Here is a 25,296-nt window from a genome sequence, read left to right as displayed (position 1 = left end):
TGTCAAAAAATATATTAATGATATCAAGCATAAGATACAATCTGCCAGAACAAATAATTCAGAAATGAACTTCATTTTGCATGTGTGCAGCCTAGAACAACCCAGCAGCAGAGCCTACTCATGTCTTATCTTAGAGTAACAACAAATTCTAAGACTTAACATTAAACACAATCATGATTGACAGAAATCATGTGAATTTACCCAAAGCCTAAGGTAGTTCCAATATTGAATCTAGCTGATAAAGTGGTGTAGTACATTAAATATTTTTACCATATACGCACACTTGCTTTTTCAAGGTTTAAGAAAATAGAAAAAAAAATCCAGAATACACAGAAAATAGGATACCTATATGTATTTTTAGAACACTAATTAAATTCTAGAGTAAATTCCTAGGAATAGCAATGACTTTTGGATATAAATCCAAATAGGAAGAACGTAAAACATTTCAATGTTTACCAAAAAACTTTGGAGTGCTAAGCATTATTTTAGTTCAGGTCTATTGACAGAAATAAAGAAATAAATTAAGAAAATTATTTATACTTAACAATGCTATAAATGTTCAATGTACACTATCCTTTTGCTTGAAAAAAAGAAATCATTATCCTATGTGTGATAGAAATACACAGCAAGTACTGCGTAATAAAACAGGTAAAGAAACTTCTGGAGAATTACATTCTGTCCTGTATTTCAAGCTGTAGATAAGTCATGAAAATAATGAATGTTCCAGAAAATGTGGATCACACTTGTTCATATAATCTAAGTCATTATATGAAACAATATACTGCCTATGAGCCAGCTGGTACTCAATTATTTCTTGATATGGAAAACTGCTCTTTTAAATTGGGCATGACTGATATTAATCAAAGGAGAGTGGATATATGGGTTAAACACTATTTTCTAAAACAATTCCTGGATCCTAATGCAGAGACATGACAAGATAGACAACATAAGTGTAATTGCTTACCTACACAGCTTGGTACTGTGTCATTCCACTGAGCTAGGGCATTTGGTACAGACTGACATCGGATAGCTTTTGAGCCTTGTAGCAGATAGCCAGGACTGCACTCAAATCGAACAACAGAGCCTGCTGAAAACTCAGAGCCAATTCTCCTTCCATATCTAGGCTCTGGAACAGAGCTACACTGTGTATCACTTGTGCGTGGAACAGCTGTATAAAGAGAGAAAAATATAAAGTCAAGAATACAAATGACAGTCATAATAAAAAAAATAGACCAGTAAAAATGATGATTGCTTCTTGTCAGATAGAGCTTATTCATTGTACTTGCTCTGCTCCTGTATTCTCAGAGCTAATTCTAATTCTAATGCTTTCATGGCTGTTAGCTGGAATGTGGTTTTGGGCTATGCCTATGCACAGTCATGTGAGTGCCATGGCAGCTGGGAGACCTTTTGATTTTGGATGCACTGGTTTAGGCATGAGAAGATCAGTGGGTGTTTCTGCGACCCTCTCCAGTGACAGGATCCTACATCTACCACGTACTTCATAGAATAAATATGAGGCCTTAGGCTTCTCACTACAAATTTCTCATTAGAAGCCTAGAAAAATTTTATGGTGTAGCTAATCAGATATCAAACAACATAATATCTTACAAATATTTGATTTATCATATTGGAGAATATGAAGTGATAACAATACACCCTCTAGGTTATTTCAGTGTTTTCTTTTGACAAGTATCTCTACCAATAGTGTCTGGGAATCCATAAACCTGATGTGACACAAGAGTAGTTAAAAGACTGCAAGCAATATATAAAGAGCAAAATAATAACATTCATTTGAATCCCATGGGATAGTTTTCCCTTTGGCTTCATTATTTATAAACTCTTCTCAATAACAGGTATTTTTTATACCTACTGACTGTTGCTATTGTGCATGCTGTTCATATATCAAGCTTATTCTTGCTACATTTCATTTTGCAGTTAGCTAGTAAATGCCAATTTAAAAACAAACTAAAAAATATTTATATAGAAAATGAAAGAGGTATAATTCGTGTGCAATACCATCTATGTTTTACAATATACTAAAATAAAGGTACATTAAAAATAATATCATTAAATCTGTGCAATTTTTCTGTGTGAGTGGCACATTCAAAAGCTTTGTTTCATCAGCTTGGTTTGTTCAAGAATTAATTTTAGACTGTCACTGCATCTAGATATGAATAAGTAACACCATGAAAATTGCCTACCATTTAGTCCTTAAGTAAACAACACAAAGTGGCACCAGGGAGAAAAAAAGAAGAAAAAAAGGAAGGTGGGTGTTACACTTCATTCCTGGCAAATTTTCAAGCATTGTTCTTCTGGCTTACTAATATAAACAGAATCACAGGTATATTTAGTTTCATTTTACAGTATTATGTTTAAATTCCTTTGCTGACCTGTATCAGTGAAGAGTAATATATCTATCTGTTCATGAGCACAACTGTACACACTCCACCTGTAGCCTGTTCAGCTACCCTGGTCACTAAGTAAAAGACAGGATGGATAGAGCCTATACATACTTATTTTAATACTGATAATTTTATGCTCATTCTATTTCTTATACTGTCATGTGCTCTATTCACAAACATAATTAAGTTTAAGTACTTGTAAATGCTCTAAAAATTAACATTTCTTAACAAGTTGGATATGGAACACTAATTGAAATCAATTCTATCTTAAATCTAGCATTAAACATGCAACACATTTTAGCAGAACATTGAAAGTTGTAATTTATGATTACATTATGTTCTACCAGTTTAAGTATTGCTACCAGATATAACAGTTAAGTTTGCCCAAGTATTACTGAACGTAGAAAAAAGCTTTTTCTAAGGAGATTTAGAAATAATTAATACTAGCAATACAATAGAAAAATACTTTCTCTTTTTTATTGATATGCAGTGAGTTGATTTGTCAGACAAGGTCAGACAGATACAGTAACATGTATTTTTCTTCTAAATCAGTAAGTTGATTGGTTACAGAAGATTTTAACCTTGAAAGCTACAGAAAGTCCAAAATGTATTCAGGAATTAAAGAATGGTCTGAGGTAAACTAGCATATTCCTGAGTAAATGCACAATATGGCAAAACAAAAGAAAATCCATTTTATTAAGTTTTTTTAAATGGTTAAACACCTTACACAGTTTAAACACAACTTAATATACCTGTCTTTTTTTAAATAAATAGGAATTAGTGATTAAGTTCTTAACAGTACTTCAGTATCACACAGATGCTCTCTGAAACTTGTTCATGCATGCAGGTCTAACCATGGCAGGAAACCATTCTGCACTTGTGAAAGGAAAATGATGAAACCATACTTCAAGGATTTCACACAGTCATGGCTCTTCCTGATCATAACCTGCAGGCCAGCTGCAGATGGCCAGGTCAATTCAGCTGACCCAGCTTGCTCTTTTTTGCCCTTTTATTTGGATTAATAGCCTTTATTCTACCCACCTGTCTTCTGCACCAGCACTATTTTACTCAAACCTTTTTATTTCATGATATTGCATGATGACTACACTGGAATAAGTAATGGCTTTACAACTGCCTATGTGATGATGGCTGCTCATGCATCCAATCACATGACTGTCATATGCCTAGAACTACCGCTTTTGCTAGGTAATTACTGATTAATCCATCAGGGCTACTTGTTCAAATGGGCATTTTGGCCATGAGATGAATCATTCACAGTTATGTGACAGAAAAGGACTCAGTATGTTTTTGTGGAAAAGCAGTTTTGATTCAGGAAATTAATAGTTAATTATGCTTAATTTATTACAAATTTTACACAAACTTCTGATCAGTGATTCAGGAATTCAAAAGAAAGAGAACAAACACAATCAACCAAGTTAATTAACTAGTTTTACTTCATTCTCATCAGGCTCAACTTCAAACACCTTTCATCCCCTCGTTTTCTCAACTTTCTTGTTTCCATCTTTGTTGTACAATGAGGTGAGAGGAAGCAGTGGAAATTGGGGTATCTACTCTCTTTTTGCTTTCCCCCACCTCCTCCACCAATGTACTTGGCATTTTACTCATCTTTCTCCTCCTTTTTGCTTCTTCAGGTTTTCACATCATCATGTTTCTGAATGTTTCTCCTCCAGTATGGGTCATCCATGGGCTACAGTTTCTCAAGTCCCCTACTGCAGAACAGTACTGTCACAGGCTGCCAACCCCTCTGAATGTTCTCACTCCAGCAGGTGTCACCCACTGGCCACAGTCCGTTTGGAAGTACAAGCCCTTTAGGAGGGAGAGCCTCTTTCCAGAATGCCTCCAACAATCCCTCCAGCAGCATCTCTAGCAGTACGTACCCAGAAGCATCTCTCTCTGCCCCAAAGCAGTTGTCACTCCCAAATATTCCTGAGAAGAAGCACCACATGTTCCTCTGACTAGTGGGAATTTTGACATGTGAGAGATTGCTTATACCTTATAGCTTCACAGGACACTGTGAATGGCACATGATAGCTCACAGTCTCTTCCCACACAGGTCACCACCTCAGCCACCTGCTAGTTAAACTTTTAGCTTCTCACATGTCCAAAGCTATTCTGTCTTGTCTAAGAGGATATATGACCTGACTGAAAATTTCAGCATCACTTCTGGAGTATTTTCCATTCACTGTGTGGAAGAAACTCTTGCTCAGCCTCCTATGGGAATAACATCTTTTCCTATGTATTTTTTCACTCAATTTTTAAAAGGGAGAAAACAATAGAAAAAAAAAATCCTTCTTGTTTCTCTAACCCTTGCCTAGCAGCCACATCTGGAGAATCCCTACAACAACTGTGCAAGCAAAGGACACTTTTTAACAGTCAGATTTAAGAACATCCTTTAACTTTCAGTAATAATATTGGGAAATTTGCATACATGCACTAGTAATCCCTATTTTTTTGTGTAACTAGACCTTTTAGCACCTCTCAACACAGAATGTCACATCATCTGGTTTCATTATAATATTGCCTTATGGAAATTATTTGCCTGTGAGCAAACTATCTCTGACATGATAGCAAATGTAGGGGCAGTTTACTAGCACTCTTAAATTGGTTCACATACCAGAAATAATTTTTCAGACTAAAAGCTGACATTTTACTGAGATCAGCCCTGACAGCCACTAACATCCACGGCTGCAGTTGTATCAAAATATTCTATTGTCAGCAAGAAACACTCAATGACATTTAAAATTTACATTTGCCCAGTTTTTCAGTTTTATTAATACTCCATTAATGGTTACTGTGAGACGGTAAGAGCTAGAGATACAAAATCACTGTGAGGTAGTAATTTTTTTAATCCTCCTCTCCTCCCCCATCTTAAAAAGTACTGCCTTAAGAATAGATGTAATGCAAGCTGTAGATAACAAAAAAGTGAGGTAGTTGCACACTGCTTAAATTCAGATTTAAATAGTTCATGGAAAAATGTATTCAGTTTCTACACCTAAAAAAAAGTTAGGAAAATCAGTCTGTTTCTCTGAAAGGTGACACAACTGACAGCTCAGCTGAAATGCCTACAAGATTATTTCCATTGGAAGATACCTGCAACAATCATCTACTCCAACTGCCTTTCCAATTCAGGACTGACCAAGTTAAAACATGTTATTAAGGGCATTTTTCAAATCCCTCTTAAACACTGACAGGCTCAGAGCATCAATCACCTCTCCAGGATGTCTTCTGTTTTTTAAAGCAGGACATAATATGTCATGGTAGCACTTACAGAAAGTAATATTAACAGTCTTAGTTCTGCTGTCTAATTACATTTAGCAGTCAATGTGTGGCTGTGCATTTTATTCTTGTCACAAATTAGATCAACTTGATTGTTAAAGTCACAATCTTCTTTTATTTCCCTTTGTCTTCTTCATCTTAATATAATAACTTTCTTAATTATCCTCTTTAAAATCTCAATTGACCTAATAAACTAGTTTGTGCATTTTTTGTACTGTATAACACGTAAAAAAAGACAACTATCCAAACCCCCTAAATTTTTGGATGGTAGAAAGATAATTACTTTACTTTTTAAGGAAGGAACTCTGTACTGCTGCAACCTGGGTTATACAAAAATATAGGCTCTTGTTGCTTTGGTGATGTCATAATGGGAAGACAAGCATAAGAAAGCCTCAAAAAAAAATCCCAGTCTTCTTACACGTGATTAATCTTACAGCAACATACCTGACCCTAATATTTTGGAAGACTCGATACTCCTTCAGTTTCATATTAGAGACACTCCTTACCTATTGCATTAACTACAAGGAAATATGATCATCTGAGGGAAGAAATTAAGTAATAGACAGCATATCCATATAAAAAAAGTTTTTGAGAAAGTGGCATCACAAAAGTCATTAAATCTGAATCAGAAGCTAAAGGCCCTATTTGTCGGTTGCTCAAAACAGAATGTGAAATAAGGCAAGCAATAACTTTTTCTCCCTCGAGCCTTCCTTTTAGCTTTTGCCTATAGTGTTGTCAACCTATACTCCTCAAACTGTATCAGAGAGGCATTCCATTTTCTATAGTAATTATCCTCCATTCTTCAGTAAATGTTTCATACTGCTGTGGAACAAAATTGAAATCAGCCCAGTGGAAAAGTGAATAGGGAAGAAGGTCAACCTGGAATAGAGGGCAATAAATAAAATTATTGACTTTGCAGACCAGATTACTGTGTTCAGTGTGAGAGTGGATGTCATTTCTGAAGCATTTAAAAGGCTAGTAAGCAGGTGGTCATTGGAAGAATGATCACATGCTTTATAAGAGAAAAAAAATCTCAGAAAGAGCTCATTAAATACCACTAATTCATTAGCCAATATATGTATACATGTATATTTGTATTTGGTAAAGCTCTTAAAATATATTTTAAAATATATTAAAATCTCATGGTATTTTTTTTAATAGCTTTGTGATTTTTCTGAGACAAATAAAATGACTTTGCCGAACTTATTTTGTGCTCCCATTTGTTAAAATCTATTTCTTACAGTTGCTAAAAAACATAAATGTCTGAAATGAGGCATAGCATTGTGCTCACCTGCAGACTTCCTGTTCAATAGCAATCTATGTGTGTATATATACAGCTAATAAAATCCTGGGGTTTTATCACTATGAATTCTTCAAAAGCAGCAAAAAGTAACACTTTAGAGTGTTAACACTAACAATGTAAGACAGAAACATGTCATTCATATGCAAATGGATAAGAATTCAAATGCTGAAAGCTCTTCTCTAATTCCAGAATTTTATAGTCTCCCTCTTTTACAGTTAATTTTGGGTGATAAGTTTTAATGCAAGTGTGTGTAAGATGCTTTTGATGTATAATAAGGGTAGGTAACAATATTTGGAGATATATCCAAAGGAGAATATGCAGTCATGGTGATATCTTTCTATAAACACAGGAGTCAGAAGGCTTAAAAATAAGTCCTAATAAGTGTCTTACAACTGTGGAAATACTCTTGAGGTAAGACAGTTCTTTCCATTTATTTGTTGTGTCAAACTAGGATCATGCTCCAATCTTAAAAAAAAAAAAAAAAAAAAAAAAAAAAAGGAATCTAATATCTTAAAACTACGTTTTACACTTCACTTTAGTAAAGGTGTGAAAGGTGTGCAATGACTGTCTCATGAAGCTTACTGGGTATATATGCAGTAAGTCTGGTGAACTGCCCAGAAGTCAGTCCCTTTAGGACTGCATTTGTTGCTCATACAGGCAATGAATCTGTAAGCAATGCTGCAGGTGTCACCAGACTGCATTCCAGACTCAAGGATCAGCTGAATGTACTCAGCTGCCCAGCAGAATGCTAACAGACTTGGCCACGCCATGTCATTCTGGCGTTTCAGCTGCAGTGTGCAGACATGCACATAATGCCTCCTCAGGTTCAGCTGGGTCACAAACAGACCAGCAAGTTTCCCACCCACCTTTCCATACTGAAACGGCCTGATGGCCTCTGCCACATCAATTTTCTCTCTGAGCTCTTCAAGAAGACAGAAACCTTAGCAGTCTGAAGAAAAACTCTTGAAAAATCAGCTTGGAATACTGAGAAAGGCTAATACAATTAAGCACACTCTGAAACCTCTTGAGCTCACTCAGCAGTAAGGGAGCAACAGATTGCTGACTACTGAGAAAGGCTGGACATATTCAAGTCAGCGGGGCTAGACAGTATAAACAAGACAACTGCTGTTACGAAGCCAGTCTGCCAAAAGAACAAGGCCCTGATCTCTGGAAAAAGGTTAAGACTACACTTTTTAAAAGAAATATATTAAGACTTGTGCAGAATTAAAAATAATACAATTCATGAAATTGGCACCAGTGTCTTCCACCAAAAGGTAGACAAGTTTACCTTGGTAAACAAAGTGAAATCCTCTGGCAGATGCCCCACTCTTAGCACTGAATCGCAGAAGAATTTGATTAGATGTAGCCAAAGGCAATGTCTCTCCTACAAATGGAAACAGAAAATAAATATGCAAAACAGAAACAACAGTTATAGCTCTTCAATAGGTAATCAAATATAGTGTTAAAACACAGTTTCATGCTTTCCTCTGTAGTTAAAGAAAACATAAGTATCATTGTACAAAATTAAATTTGCCATTGACAGAATAATAAAGATTTCATGATTCAACAAGAGAAACCTTCTGGAATTTACTGCAGCAGCTGGAAATAGACCTCCAATAAACTACCTGACTGGAGAACCTTGCTGCCACTTGGCAAAATTACTAAAAGATATTTTAGTTAACTCTTTTCTGTGACTGAGAGTTTTACTTTTCCTTGCAAAACACATTAAACAAATAAAATAATTTTAAAAATGCCACAGGGATCTTCATAGAATGTTTACTATTTCAAAACTAAAACCGAGAGAGACCAAACCCATTGGTTTTTGTAGTAGCTATAATAAAATATATAGTCACCCATAAACTATATTACATCATTAGGTTTATTACGGCATTGCAAATTTTATTTTTATTTGAAGATTAATGAAAATATTTAATACACTTTATCTCCTTTCCTGACATATCTGTCAGGAGTCATGAAAAAAGTTCAATAATGAAACACTATAGACAAAATTGCAGTACTTCTACAATGACTCCAGTACATATGACTACTGATTTTATTCTCCTTGGACTGTATAAACCCATATTTTATGAAGTTCTACAGAAATGAATGATGATTTAAAATATATATAACTAAGAATATAATTCTTTCACTTTGATTAATTTTATTTTATTACAATGAGTGATTCCATGTAGGAGAATCCTGTCCTGAATCAATGTAAATCAGATAAGTCACAAGGAATAAATCAGAATAATAAATTTAAAAAAAAAAAAAAAAAAAAAAAACAGAAGTATAAATTCAAATATTTTTAAATGTCTGATGTGAAAACAGACGTAAGTTCCAACCTACATATGATAGTTCGATGCAGTAAAATTTGGTGCTGGGATGAGCTGTCTCTTAAATTTAAAAATTTTATTTTGTTTTGTTTTGTTGCTGAACTCTTGTCAGTAATTTAGCAAATCTTAGAAATTTTTTGTGAACTATATTATGACACAAATAACTGGATTCACCAGAGGGAAATTAAGAGCTGATTTTTTTGTGTAATAATATATTTACTATAAATCAAATAGATATGTTACATTCTTTTCCTATGAAGTATTTTTCCATTTATTCAAAATAAAAACCAAAAAGCCATGAATAGCCTCATACTGCAAAAATATTAAACTTACATATAAACTCCTCTAAATACTAGAAGTGTTTGACAAAACACTTTCATAGCTGCAGAAATCTAAAAAATATACTTACATATCATTGAAGAGGAACACATTCATTATATATGCATACATTGGAAACTTGACCACGTTGAAATCCATATAAGCTTAATTATGATTTCGCAAGGTCAACATTTTGTTACAGTTACCTGAATGCAACAGCTGGCCTGTTTTTAGTCTAAGTGCATGTTTGCATACAGATAATTGCAGTTTGTAACTACAAGTAATTTGTGTTGAAATTAGCTATTCAGAATATGTAGATGTGTATTTCAAAAAGTTTAGGGGTAGAGAAGACAATTATACCATCCAATCTGCCCTCTTACATAGAGATCTGAGAACTTCATTCAACTATTTCTATGCTCACCTCAGTGATCGGCTCTTGCCTAACCATATGTTCCAGAATAATGTCTCGATTCAAAGATTTAAAAGGGCATTCCATTTCCCTTAGCATCCTGTTCCAATAACTTTATTTCCAAAGTAAATTAATAACATTCTCCTGATTATCTTTTTCCCATACTGAGTCGTGTAAGAAATGTATATTCTTTTCTTTATTAATTACCTGAGTGGGATCCAGACAGAGAACTAAGAAGTCTAGCCTGAGAGTTTTCTCCATCAAATAATTCTGCCACATCATTCAAAGCTGTCTGAAAATAGGCAAATTGTCCAAATACAACTATAAAAAAGAAAATAAAAAAGAAAAATAAAAGGTTAAAGAGGAAAAAAAATAAAAAGAGAGGAGATAAAAGAAGAATTTAGTCTTCAAAATCAATTTTAAGGATGTATTTCTGTTTGCTTTATTTACTAATGAATACCTGCATGAACTTTTCCAAGTTATATAATTGTCTAACATGATAAAACAGTTGCATTAAACCTATGTGCAAGAATTTTTTGTTTGGTTTTTTTTTATTCCCATATTTTTAATTAAAACCAAATTTATTAAATCATGCTTTCACCAAAACTGACCTCCAGTCAAACAAGTCTTATTGCTTAGGTACCAACAAGAATAAGAAAATGGAATATCTAAACAGAAATGTTTGTACCAAATTACATTGCCAAATACAGCAACTATTAAGGATAATCTATTATCTCGTAGGATTAGCTGCTTACCTAGCTTTTGTCTGAGGAAGATTTTTTTAAACTTACTGATTTTTCAATTTTTCAAATTTGCATTAGTATTTGTTTTATGAGAAGGTTATAAAAACTGTTAAAATATTAAAATTACCAATGTGTTGCCAGCTTTGACATATTGCTACAGTTAATTTGCACTTTAGCTGTACATAATTTAAAATGCATTAATAAGTAATTTAATATTACATGTCACTAGTAAATATCGAATAGTTCACTGAATTCAAATATATAGCAATAGAAACATGAAGTAAAACCAAGTCAATCAAAATATAATTTGGCACTCTAGCCACCTAGATTTTGTTTACAACTGAGTTCTTACAGGTTTCATTGTACACAGAAGATACCAAATGCATTTAGTTCCTGCGAATTAAACCTCTTGGTAAATAAATAGTAAAATGAATCTTACTGCTATTTCTCTGGACTTAGGAAAAACCTGCCTTGCAGAAAACGACACCTTACATAAAATTGCTTGAGTTTTAGAGATTCTGTCCAAGTATTTTGACACATCAAAATAGCTTTTGTGATTTTTCACAAACATTTCTCATATTTTCATGTAGAATTGCTTCCTTTCCCTCCACTGAACACCTTTAACAAATGTGATTCCACTCATCTTGCCCTTGTCAAAACATGAAAAAAAAAGTTAAAATGTAAGAGGAATATAAGAGCTTTGTTTTCTGACACCTGATTTTACTTTGCAGGAAGCTCGAATGAATGATTATCCTATGATGATGATTAATATAAACAATTCAGGTATTCAGGATATGCTTAGATAGCAAACATAGATGTCTGATCTGAAGTCAATTGATTACTCTGGGGAGAAGTAAAAGGTTAAAACCCCAGAATCATTTTCCATGTCAGGAATATATTTACTTTTTACAAATAATTTGCAATACAATGTAAACCCAAGGTCATTACTACACATAAAGGACATTTGAACAGTAGGACAATGATAATGATTGATAAATTAATATAAAAAAATTCTTACCAAATTCTTTAGGGACAGTTATTGAATAATGGCAAGTCTGTCCAGCAGTGTAATTGTGAGGATAATTTGGTGACAAAACCACTCCCTCTGATCCAGTATATTGTCCTCCACATGGTGCTAGAAACAAACAGAAAGAAACGTTATATTAATTAGAGCTGTCTATACTAGTGAAGTCTGAAAAAAAAATAAAAAATCTAAAGCTCACAAAATGACACTTTACTTATTTTGCTTTTATTTGGTTTACCTGTACTGAAATATCTAGAGGTTCTTTCTCTGGATAAAGTTAGAATACATGGAAGTTTCACTTGACCACAAGTACTCACATAGGACTGGAAATATAAGTTATTTAATTGAAAGATACTGTAAACACAGGCTTTAGGTTGGGTTTCCACTTAAATATCTGTCTATATGTGTCCATGCTAAAACGAGTCCGGAAATACATGACACTGCATTAAAAAATGGCACAGAGGAATACATAGCCGTGCTGAGACTACCCTACACAAAATGCCAGTACCTCCGCTTTGTGAAAGTATGCCTGAATTGCTTCATTTGCATATCTTCCTAGATGATTATGAAAAGTGCACATAGATTACATATATAAAAAAAAGTTTGGTTTCACATGTATGTAAAAAAAAAAAAAATACAAACAGCAGGAAGGTAAGAGAAATTTTTACAGCTACAGAAGTTAGAAGACATATTTAAGAATAGTGAAGCTCAAATTCCCCAGACAAGTCAAAATTTATGAGTACTAGTTCTGTTCTGTATCATGAGAAAAAAGAGTGAACAGTGTATGCACAGCACATTCTTCCATGTACAGGCTGTAAATGGCACAGTAAGGGAAAGATGGAGTGGCTATTTTTAAGTTCAAATATCTCCTTGTGTTGAAATAGATTTCTATACACTGAAAAAAAACCATTGCTGTCCCTCTTCTCGCATTTAGGAAAAGTATCTCTTCCTATCAAAATCTTCATTAAAACATAAGTTTTCTATTAATTAGTTACATGCAATTCAGTGCTCTTTTTATTGTGGGAAATGATTTAATAAAAAAAATTTAGTTTTCATTAGAGTAACAGATTGTTTTAAGAAGTTCTCTTACCCAAGAAACCAAGAATGAAATTATTTTATTAATAAATAAATGGATAAATACGGTTAATAAAATAGCATAGTAACATTAATTTGCTTTTAAGCAAGGAAAATATCATTCCACTATAAGGAACAAAGTAAATCAATGTTACCTTGCTGTGGGAATCTTGGATATAGCAGAGTACAATCTAACAACTTCTTGGAAGCTAACTCAAAGAAACTATGGCCCAGGTGGACAACAAGGTCATTGATGTGGAGCTATGAAAGTGCCCTGTTACCAACCCCTGGCTCTGCAGACCTGGCTCATGTGCTCATGTGGAGGAGCTCTGCGTAGTGAGTGAGCCTGTGCTTTCAACATCCTTGGCTCTTAGTCCTCATTGAGCAGACCTATTCTTTCTGCTCCCTGACTGGTCTTTAAAATCATGCTTGAAATATCTGCACAAGTTTGCCTTCCTTATACAAAAAGGCAGCAATTAATACTACAAATCCATGTATTCGCTTAGCTTCTTATATGAATTATTCAAAAATCCAATGTAATGACAGAAGACAAGAAGTTTGATCTAACAATAGGCAGAATAAGATAAGGTGAAACTAATAAAATAGAATTAGGCTGAGGTGAAACAAATATCACAAGGAATTAGTTCATGACATGAATTTAAAATCTTCATTTCTCTTATTGCTTTGGGGATATCAGAAACTATGCCACAAAGTCTGATTACCACATGAAATTCTCAAGCCATAAACATTTCATTGCAATGAAAGTGTATCACTTACACTTAATTTAGAACAAACTCTAAAGTTATGGAGTTTTAGAAATGTTTCCTTCTAAACTGTGTTTTTCTAAAATTAAAAATCTAAAATTGTTCAGGAGATTATTTTTCACTATAAATAAATTAGTACTTTATAGACTTTATTAACCAATATATGTTACTTCTTTTTTAAAAAATATTTTAAAAAATTTTCCATATACATGTATATTTATACACAACACAAACACTGAAGCAAAGAATAGAGGATAAATTAGTTAGCCACAGTTCTGAGATGTCATATAAATTTTCTGGCTCAGTAGCTATAATTCTTATTCCAAGGTGACAATTAATACAGTATTGAGATGTTTGTGATAGCTATTCTAAATAATACTTGGTATCTAAAGAAAGAATCTTACATATTACATTGCAATCATTATATGAACATGTATTGATTCCAGAGTTTAAAGACATTTTTAAATAATACATTGTTGACTGTTATAGCTGTAGTACAAGACTCATCTTAATTCTTACTTTTTACCTCATTTTTTTTACACAAGATGTTTGTATAGAAATAGTGCAAATACCATCAGTGACTGAGAAATTGAATTCACTGCATGGGCAAGGGAAATGGTAAGCAAACAGTACATACCATTACAGGATGGCAAGGCTCTGTTCCAAGCTGGCTTTCCATCTGCACCAATTACACATGTTATAGTTGAAGGCTCAATAATCTTATATCCAGAATCACACTGGTAAGTAATAGTTGAACCAAGCTTAAAGTCTGTTCCAATTCTTGTGCCGTTCATGATGTTTCCAGGATCAAAACATGCTTCCCGTGGCTTTTCTGTTAAAATGAATTACAGTAAATCTAAATACACTTCCAATTAAAAACAAAAACGAAAACAAAAACAAAACTATTATCAGTGGCGAGTTTTTTTCAGTCAGTTTAAATTATTCAACAACTTAATAATATATTATTCTTGTTGAATCATGGATCATGGATGTTTGCTTAAGATTGATTATCTGGAAGAGGAAATTTTAATGAAGCTGAATGACTCCAATAAAGTTTAGCATTTAGTATTTAGAAGAAAAATTATCAGTTCTAGAATTCACCACCTCTATACATATATCGGTAACAAAGGAAGACTATGGAAACATGGGTCCTCTCCAGAAAGAAATGGGGGACCTGTTTATCCAGGACATGGAACATGTAAACAACAAGTGCATAGAGTGATAGGACAAGGGAGAGTGGCTTCAAACTGAAAAAAGTAGGATTAGATTAGATATAAGGAAGTAATCTTTTACCATGAGGGTGGTAAGGCACTGGAACAAGTTGCCCAGAAGTTTTGGATGTCCCCTCACGTGAAATGTTCAAGGTCAGGTTGGATGGGGCTTTGAGCAACCCAGTTTAGAGGAAGGTGTCCCTACCATGGCAGGGGAGTTGGAACTAGGTGATCTTTAAGTATCTTACAACTCAAAGTATTCTATAATTTTGCATATTTTTTTATAAAGTACTGAATAATATACATAGGAAAACCATTAAATTATTAGGCAAAAAGATACTGTCCATTGAATACAAAAACATTTTAAATACAGTATTCTGTTGTTGTATCTTTTATCTCATTGTAATTTTTTTTAATTTTCGGTTGCATAGAGGAACTCATATCACACTATGCTTGGAAAAAAAAAAAGACACAATGAAAGTGTGCATGCAGATTTTCAATTGTCATCTTTTTCTCTTTATATCCTTCTGCTCAACATCTCATTTTCTTTTCTTGCAGGCCTTGCAGACTTCCTGGAATAAATTGTTTCCCCATTTCTTTGATATTTTGTTTAGACAGGGACAAACAGTCTAAGATTTCATTTATGGCAATATGACAATTACTTTTGGAAGAAGAACCTTGCGCACATGGAGAATAATGCATGATGCTGGATGATAGATGATAACTAAATATAAAAAATGATTTTGTACTTCTTTTAAGTCCTTTCTCTTTTACAGGTATATTTTTTCGGTATTTCTTAGATATCAGCTTCTTTTTCTTTTTGTCCTTCATTTTTAACGTGTATATTAATGTGGTTTGCTTCAATTGTCAAAAATAAGAAGCTGAGGCAGCACTTGTACTGAAAAATAGCTTGGTAAAACTCAGCAAAGATTATAATGAAGCCATAGACAACATCTGTGACTTGAAAAGAAACCAGCATCTTCAATGATTTTCTGGTTTTAATAAACAGTCAGCATAACCCAATCTCTATCTAGTAAGAGGCGCCCCCTCCAAAAAAAATGCAAATGTTAACCAGTAGTATTAATTCAAAAATGCATTTGTAGATTCAAATCAATGTGGAAAAGAAAATGTATTGATATGTATTGACAAGAAAGAAGAAGTAGTCAGGTGGTCTTCTTGGGTAAGACTATTTCACTATTGTCAAACTTTTTTTCCAAATGTTACTTTTGATGTGCATCTTCTACTTTTTTTTTTTTCTGAAAGATGGAAATATGCATAAGTAATGTGAAAGCAATTTCATAAAATAGGATTTCTGTGTTCCTTCACACATTATCAGAAAACAGTTTTTAAAACATACATAGATGCATAAAGGTATTTGGCAGTTCAGTTATGTGTACATACAGAAGTAAACAGATTTGAATCTCAGTAATTACTAAGTATCATTTTTTTCCTTTTATTTAGACTACAATGGGAACAGTACCTTTATAGTCAATGGCAAATCCTGACATTCCAACAGAAGCATCGCTGCGAAAAGCCAGAAACAGACTGTTACCACTGCTCTCAATTCTTTCAGGAGCCTGTGAGCCTTGAAAACTACCAATTAGGGGACTGTTGGAATCTTCTCCTTCATAAATATGTAGAAAATCATAACTGGGCTCCATATTGAAACTGAAAAGAAAGGGGGAAAAAGTTTAAGTCTTTGGGGTTTTAATGAGTTAAACATTACTGTGACTGTAATTGCCAATTTTCTGCCTAACACATTTTCTTCCCCAGAAATAAATGTCTTTTTGAATATGATTCACAGTAAAAATTCACTGTGGAGTTTTTTTTATCATTGATATGAACACATTTGGCTTTTCAAAAGTGATTATGAATATCCTCCCACATACCTTTAACACGTTTCTCAAGATCACGGAATCATGATTCAGAAAGGGTGCCTCTTACCAGAGGACCAGAGGAATGATCCAGAAAAGTAGCTTGAATTAAAAATTCAGCTTTTGGTTGGCTGATGTGGATGACACTAAATCCACCCATTACAAACATGTTTATCATTTTAGAGACGAGACACTTTCATATGGATAGTTCATTATCTTGTACCTTCTCTTTGTTCTTACCCAGACAATATCAGACATAATAAACTAAAGTGAATTAATATTAGTTCTCCTGAAACCATCTATTTTATGCTATATTTGATGACATACATTTTACAAAGTAATTATGAAGATAATATAAATAGAATGTCTTTTTAGAGGAATTTGAGATGAGTTCTGAGGCAACATAAAAATAAATCTCACGCAGTTCTATGAGAAATATATACAGAGGAACACTGAAGAAAATATAAGAAAATTAAAACTACATTAAATTAATATACGTTAAAAAGAGTAGGCAAGGACTCAGTCAGGTGAATAGATTTTTTTTCTATTTATCTTTGTAGAACAAAATAATTAAATATTTGTCTTTTTCCCAAGTATGATGGTCAGAATTTTTCTTTCTATTGTTACATGTAAACTTTTCCAAATTGTGTAAGATAGAAGGTGTAATAGCTTTAGCTAAGTAATCAGCAGAAAACGTTTTCATAAGGCCAAATAGAAAGAACTTCATATAATGAACAATATTTTATGCCCTTTTTTCAAGAGGTAAGAGAAGCCAGAAAAATACTTTAGAATATTTGGTAAGACAGATAATTTTTAGCTGAGAATTTTAGAAGTGATAAAAGGAATAGAAACCTAAAGACCAAAACCAAGGAAAATCAAATTGCACGGAGCATTTATTTTCAATCTTTCTGTAGGAAACACATTTGACAAAACATAATGCATCTCCCTATTGTCAGTCCACATTCACATGCTGTGCAGGCACTGCTGTCTTGTCAAACTCAGTCCTTTGAGAATAGCACAGGCCTAGCCATAGCATACTGCCCAAGAATGAGAAAGGTTAGGAGAAATGAACAGAAAATGGTATGTTAGGAAAGTAGGTTTTGCAGATGTCAAAGAAACATTATTTCTTCTGCTCTCCATCATCTGCCAAAGGTCCTGAGAGTCTGGGGAGGTCCCTGCTCTCTGGAAGGTGGCCAATGTCACCACAGTTTACAAGAAGGGTGTGAGAAAAGAACCATAGAACTCAAGGTCTGACTAATTTCAGCTACTGAAAAGTGTGTGTGTTACTGGACTGTAACCATTTGGAAAATTTATTGGGAGTAGAGCATAAACAGAAAATTCCATTCTGCTTCTCATATTGTACTCCCTACAATAGTACAAACAAATTTGAATACTGAGTAACTGTAAGTTTCTTTACTCTTATTTGAAATTAAGCATTTGAGTTAATTATTTAGGCAATCAACAGAAATATTCTGCTTACTAAACTTGTCATGTAACATCTTCAAGAGTGTAATTAGTGGAGAACTATTCTCATCCATTAATGCTATTTAGTTGAATACCAGAACAGAATTACTGTATTTTTATTATGTAATTTCAATTCTTTAATTTGTTCTGTTCTTTAAATTTGTGTATATCAATAGTTTTTAAAAAATAAACTGCAGTCCATAATTTAAAAAACTAGATTTTTTTTTTAGCTTGATGTTTTTGGTTGTTGTTGTTGTTGTTTTGCTGTTATGTTTCTTTTTTTAAAGAAAGGGTACAAATATTATACAGCAAAATTCTCAACATGCCACCATCTCTTCCTAAAAGAATCACAACTGATCAATATTCCACTGAAGCCAACAGCAATGTTACCATTCCCAGCTTGAAAATCACATTGAAAACACAGTATCAAAAAATGAGAGAAAAATTTTCTCATTTGGATTCATAGATTTAGCAAGCAAAATGATTATATAGGACTGATTCAATTAGAAATGACAAAAAGAATGCATGACTATATGACTATATTCCTCAACTTCAGCTTATAAAACTCTATGCAACACATATAGGTTGATTATGGAACGCAGAGGAAATAATTAAAATTATGATACAACATTATCTCAGTGTCTTTTATCTCTTGACTAAGTAGAACAATACTTTTTCTGATCTATGCATTTTAAGCAAAATATATTTAGGCTGTATTTCTAAAAAGCTGAAAGAATGACTTACAGATAGAATTTCCACTACTCTTTAAGTCTTGACTCTTAGTTACAATAGCATAAATCAAGCATTTCTACAAATTGATATGGTCTTTCAAGGATTTTTATTTGATTTGTCACAGTAAGTTTTGTTCTTCAGAAATATATTGGATAACAAATGTACCATATAGCTATATATTTTTCTTTTACATTATTTGGAATCAATGAAATAGCACATATTAAATATATGCTCCAAGATGTAGTCAGTTAATTTAATTAGATGCTTTAAGAAATTATAAATATTGCCATTTTTAGATTTGACATTTAAAACAATTTAAAACAGAGGGATTCATTGAGAAATGGTACCTTTTGAATATCAAGGCAATGACAAAGTCAGGGTTTACTTTTATTCTCCAGTCACATTCCTTCCCAGGAGGATAAGGCTGTGGATAGTTAGGTGATAAAATAACTCCTGCTGGGCCTGTCAGGTTTCCTCCACATGCAGCTGTCACAAGGTAAAAAGAAATAAGAATGTGGTCACATGTTAAATTCACAAGCAAATATTAGCTGCTAAACAGGAGTAAAATGACTTTTACATTTACCAAATTTAATAATAATTTTAAAAATGGAATTTTCCCACTTCCTGTTAGCAAAACATTTTCTATTTTCCTTTTTAAAAAGTGACTTTTATTCATATGCAAAAGCGGTACAGGAAGAAATCTTTCTAAAAGAATACAAATATGAGTTAAATAGGAATTCCTGTATATTTTTTGTATTGCTTAATACTGTCTCTATCATGCCGAAAATTTCTTATTGTCCTGGGTTGAGTGTAGGATGTACACAAAATATTTATTATATCACAATCTTCATGAACTGTTAAACCAGGTGGAGCAGTGTTCTTCCCAGGCCCCCTGCCTTTGGGCTGTCTTCTGCTAATGGCCCATCAATGCCTTGCCCATGACTCACAGGTAACTCTCTCCAGGAGTTATCTCTGTTTAATGGGCCATCAAAGACCCACTTCAGGACTCATCATCCCATTGTGAGATGCTCTGCCCAGGGGGAGGAGCCAAGCATTCTCACCTGGATATAAGCTGGTATGTGGGACAGTACAAGCAGCCCTTACCTACTGGATTCCCAGAGGACCAGAGCTACCAGACCTTTCTACAGGATCACTGCTTCAGGAAGACCACCTCATCCGGACTGCTTCCACCATCCTGCTCAGGTTGTATTCTGACTCTGTCAGTGGTCTTTTGTGTTATTGCATTTATTTTATTTTATTTTTACATTTTTACCTTTCTTCTTATTAAATTGTATTTCTGACTTAGAGCCTCTCACTCGTTTTGCTTTCAAACCACAACACTTATGTACTGGAATATTTTAAGAACTGGGAAAGCTCAATAGGAGGGCTCAGGCTGCAGTTTCTATTGACCATAGATGCTGCAGAAACCACTTTGATTCACTTAGTAATCAAAAATCAAATACATTAATTTAGTTACTTTGAATTGAACTTTTAAACAGATAAGGAATCCTACTCTATAGATGCTAATCATATATACAAAGTCTAACAAAAAAGTAAAGTAGTCAAGACAGGCTGCGTCTACCTTGCCAAGTTAACTAAACTAAGAGAAACACATTTATAGTGCAGACCAGTTCTTACCAAGCATTTGGAATTTATACTAAAAAAATTAAAGAGATTTCTTTTCAAGGCCATTCCATTTATAATTCAGCATACTAAAGTAAGGAGTTTATGAAAATTTTAAAATGACATATAATGACTTAACAGAACTTTTAAGGTTTCTACTATTGTCATGTCTACACTAAAGATTAATTTAATCTGCTTTCTCCTTTAAAGTCACTTTCAGTACATAGAAGAATAACAGTAACTATGTATATATTCTTGCCTAAAGGGATTGTCTTTCTTTCTGTCTTATTTCCTTTTTTCTTTTAGGTTTGTTTTGTTGGAGTTTTATACTAGACTGTAAAGAAATATGGAGTGATTATAACTGGTATCTAAAGTAAAAATATGAATCTTCTAGACTTAGATATCATATATATATATATATATATATATATATATATATAAAACATTATTTTTTCTTTAGATATTTACTTTGTGAATGATCCCAATATGTTTAGTAAGCATTTTCATACTGCTTTGTATACTGCACATAAGTTAGCCATATAACAGTACTCAGATTATGTGCTTCTCCAATTCTGTTACATGATATGGAGTCAGAGAAACTATTCTCCATTTTCTTGAGTCCTTCACACTATTTCTACTTCAGAGAAACAGAGAGACTGCAGCTGTTTAAAGATCTGCTCTTTTTGAAAGTGCCCCTCCAAAATGCCTTGTAGAAAGAAAAAGCTTTATTTTATTCCAGTGATATTGTATCTGGGTTTTAGGACTGCTAAAATAAGTCTTCATTTAATTATAAATCAGTAGGCAACAAAATAACAAGGATTTTAAAAATTACTGTGCCTAGCAGATAAATTTGCAGATGTTGATTACTCCTAAAAAACCTACATTAATGACCTAAAAAATACAATTCAACAAAACTTTTAAGCCTGAAATTATTGTCTACTGACAAGAACCTCAGTGAAACCTTTATACAGTCTAAAACTATGGATCCACCCACTCCTGGTGCTATGGAAATATATCTAATTTCCTTCAACAACATTGTTGCTTGGATCCCCTTCTCTGCATCTACTTTTCCCGATAAGTATCTACCTTCCAAGGTATTGCAGAGGATGGGGATTTAACCTGTAAGATAACTCAATATTAAATATTTATAAAAATACATTTTATATATATATATATATATATATATATATATATATATATATATAAATCTTTTCAGAATAAATAATGAATCACAGTTTATGTAACTGAACAATAGTTTATAGAAGAACATTCTAATGAAAACATTTCAACATAATTTTTAAATCTAAATCACCACTTCTGTTCAATAATTTGTATTTGACTTTGTAATTTTAAAACTTCTATGAAGTTTTAAGAATAAAGTAAGAAAATCACACCCTAAAATACTGTTAATCAAGAGAACAAGACTGACATTGCCTGTAAGTACAAAATAACTGAGTTCTGCGGAGATCATCACTCCAGCATGAGCACCCTATCCCCAGTAATTGAACAAGAAATCCAATCTGTATTAGTCCTAAGTGAAGACTAACATCTCTTCTTAATACCTATGCATGTAGGGGGATCAGGTTGCCAAAAGAATCGGTTATTCAGTTGCACACACGTAATTTTAGCCTGCCCTTGCAGCTGATAGCCTGGGTCACACTGGAAGGTGGTGGTGTCTCCAGGTTCCCTGCTGTCTCCATATCTAGTGCCATTCTGTGGTGTCCCAGGATCATTACAAGTTGATGCAATGGAAGCTGCAAGGGAATGATGAAATAAAAGAAGTAAGGTATAGATACCCTGAGTGATGAAATGCACAGCATATTCACATTAGCATTCCAACCAGAGACAGTATTATTTACTCTTCAGGTAATGCAGGAAGGCAGTTTGTTTCTTTACTTTTACAAAAAATATGCCCACTGAGATACATCATGATTATGTTGATTATACCAGTTGATTTATACCAATATGTTGATTTATACCAATATCTTCGATATAAAATGTGGACTGATTTTGTCCAGTTAATACATCAAAAGACATAGTAACTCTTTTTCTCACCTTAACATTCTGGTTATCAAAACTGATTTGATGCCTTTTGCACAATAGGGTATCATGTTGTAAATAATATTGTTTTATAGTCCTACTATCCTGAGACATGCGAATGATCTTTATCTGGCTAAATAAAACAGAAGTTTATATAGCCATGAAATTTTCATTTCAGGGGTAAGAAACAGCTTTCTTAGAGATCATCTTAACAAAGTGTCTCACTTATGATCAGCTTTCGGTAGCTGAATATGGATTTTGCTTTCTAAAAGAATAAATTATATAAAAAGCCATGTTAAACTAAGCAGAGCAATCTGTATGGTATGACTTAAAGCATATAATCACCCAGAAAGTGGATACAAAAATCTACATCTACTATGAATTTCTGGAAGATGCCAGGTCTCTTCTGGATTCAGGTTCTCTTCTACTGGCTCCAGGTATTCAGACACCCTGAGTTTCAATAAGTGTTGCAGTCTTCCAAAGGAAAGGAGATCCATCTCTGGAGACTAATGTCCCTACTGAATTGCAGTGTTTCCTAGCAGTCCTTACCCAAACATCTTTTTCTAAAACTGACTACAACTGTGAAAAAACTCAAAATAAGAAATCATAAATCCAGTTATGCCACAGTTCCCATTAATGGTACTGGTGCATACTACCAGCATGCAATCTTCCTGACTATAATAATTCATTTTCAGAATTAATAGCTGCATCTACTCCTTCCACACCAAAAGAGTACACTACTATAAGAAACAGCAATAGCAGCAAAACATTTGCAGACTTGAATCAACTACAAGATTGTACAACTGGAAAATATTTTGGGTTTTTTTTTTTTTTTCCCTGTGTTGTAAATTTTCAGAAGACAGAAAGGTTGGGGGAAAAAAGCAAACAAAAACCAAACCAAAACAAAACAAAAAGAGTAAAATAAAGAACAACTATTTCTGACCCTTAAAGTGATTTTATGCACAGGTTTTAGCCTATGGGTGGTCACAGATAAATCACAGAAATGGTAAAATATCTTTATGGGAGAATAATGGATTATTATAATTAACACACTTAGAAACACAGAAACTTTGTTTGACATTTTATTATTCATGGTGTTTAGTTCTTGTTTCCATTTCAAAACAATAGACCTCATACTTTAGATTATTCCTATATGTAAATGAAGTAAAAGATATGGCAGGTTTTTAACCGTGGTGGACTTTTTTCCACAAGGAATTAAAGTAATAGCTGTCACTACTAATGAGTACCGTGTAAGGATTCCCCAGGCACCACACTGACAATTTACATGACACCCCATAGTAGTGCAGTTTACTAAAAGTATGTTTGGCCACAAGGGAATGAAAACATGGTCATGACCTCAGAGAAGATTTTCCTGATTTGTCAGACAACAACAGCTCTGAACAATGGATTGCTCTAGTGCATACCTGTTAAAGACTTGTAATTCTTCCATATAAATGAGCACAAGCCTATCTCTGTCATTAGTTGCTGTCTTTTCTTAACATATGTCTGAATAGATATATTTTCTTCTTAAAAGGTTATGCTATATAATATCTCAGCAAACAACACTTTCCCCATTTTAACTGTGTCAAGTATCCATCAATTAGAAATTGCCTTCTAATATTAATTTCACTGTTAATCTCCATTTCTCATATACAAAATTCTAAATTTTAAAATTATCACATATATTTATTAAACACCAAAATGTTCTTTACACTTTTGGTCTTGCAGCCTCAGAAGTTATTTTATGTATTTGAAACCAGCAACCTTTTCATTGTGCCAAATACACTTGATCCTAGTTAAATAGAACACCAAACATTTAAGCCCTGACATGTCATCTAGTAAAGTGAGCATTTAGACAGACTGTCAGCTTTTCAACTTGTCTCCTTTCCAAGTTGTTTTACTTCTCAAGATTCCCAAGAGATTTTGTAGCTGCATGAAATTTGCAAGTCTATTATTTCTTCATTTGGTATTTTGCAAATATCTGAAGGGTATAGAGGTCATATGCATTTATAAGTAATCCAGAAATTAAAATCACCAGCTTTCTGTCACTGCTCATCCTTTATAACATTTAACAAGTAAATCATACACACTGTAAACCAAGGAAAGCAATAACTAATTTTTAGGCTCAAGGATACAAAATCAAACTAAATGACACAGTTAGACTTTAAAAAAAATGACTAGAAAAATTACATTTCTGAAATGGCATAGCCAGATGAGATGTGAATGCCACTAAGCTGGAAAATAAGTAAATACTGCTTCTCAGCTCTTGCATATGTGCTGTATGCCTTAAGCTTAGAAGATACTCAGTGAGTTATTGAGTAATTCTCTGTACAGAATTCCGATCTTATACTGTCTCATCTGCTCAGAGTGGAACAACCTTCTGTGTACATGAAAGATGGAACTCAGAGGTAGGTTCCAGAAGAACAGACAGCTGGGAAAAACACAAATCGCCAAGGCATTTTCAGACATCCGTATGTAGGCAGCCACTGTGTTGAGCATCCTTGATTATAATTAAAGAAGCTTTCACAATCCTTTTTTTTTTTTTTTTTTTTTTTTTTTTTTTTTTTTTTTTCCGTATTTGGGTCTCAAATTAAATTTCAAAGTTGATTTAAAATTGAACTGAAAATCTTTGGAGAATATGACAGTGTATTTGCATGTCTGCAGACTTGCAAGCAAAATGTTAGA

The 25,296-nt window shown here is 33.4% G+C and overlaps 1 protein-coding gene across 1 annotated transcript in view; it reads right to left on the bottom strand.

The window, feature by feature from the left end:
* The window catches only part of CSMD1 (CUB and Sushi multiple domains 1), a 1,076,561-nt gene that overhangs the window by 143,837 nt on the left and 907,428 nt on the right, over window positions 1-25,296 (bottom strand). Inside the window, exons 27-34 of the mRNA XM_083857383.1 lie at window positions 22,134-22,325; window positions 19,296-19,434; window positions 16,359-16,546; window positions 14,305-14,499; window positions 11,824-11,940; window positions 10,270-10,383; window positions 8,291-8,386; window positions 965-1,168 (exon numbers count right to left, since the gene is read on the bottom strand). Coding sequence (XP_083713509.1) covers window positions 965-1,168; window positions 8,291-8,386; window positions 10,270-10,383; window positions 11,824-11,940; window positions 14,305-14,499; window positions 16,359-16,546; window positions 19,296-19,434; window positions 22,134-22,325 — 1,245 coding nt within the window. The remainder of the gene's footprint in view (window positions 1-964; window positions 1,169-8,290; window positions 8,387-10,269; window positions 10,384-11,823; window positions 11,941-14,304; window positions 14,500-16,358; window positions 16,547-19,295; window positions 19,435-22,133; window positions 22,326-25,296) is intronic.

Source organism: Zosterops lateralis, assembly GCF_965231275.1.
Source record: "Zosterops lateralis genome assembly, chromosome: 3".
NCBI lineage: Eukaryota > Metazoa > Chordata > Aves > Passeriformes > Zosteropidae > Zosterops > Zosterops lateralis.
Note: the sequence above shows the minus strand (reverse complement) of the source record. Positions and strands in the feature narration are given on the sequence as shown.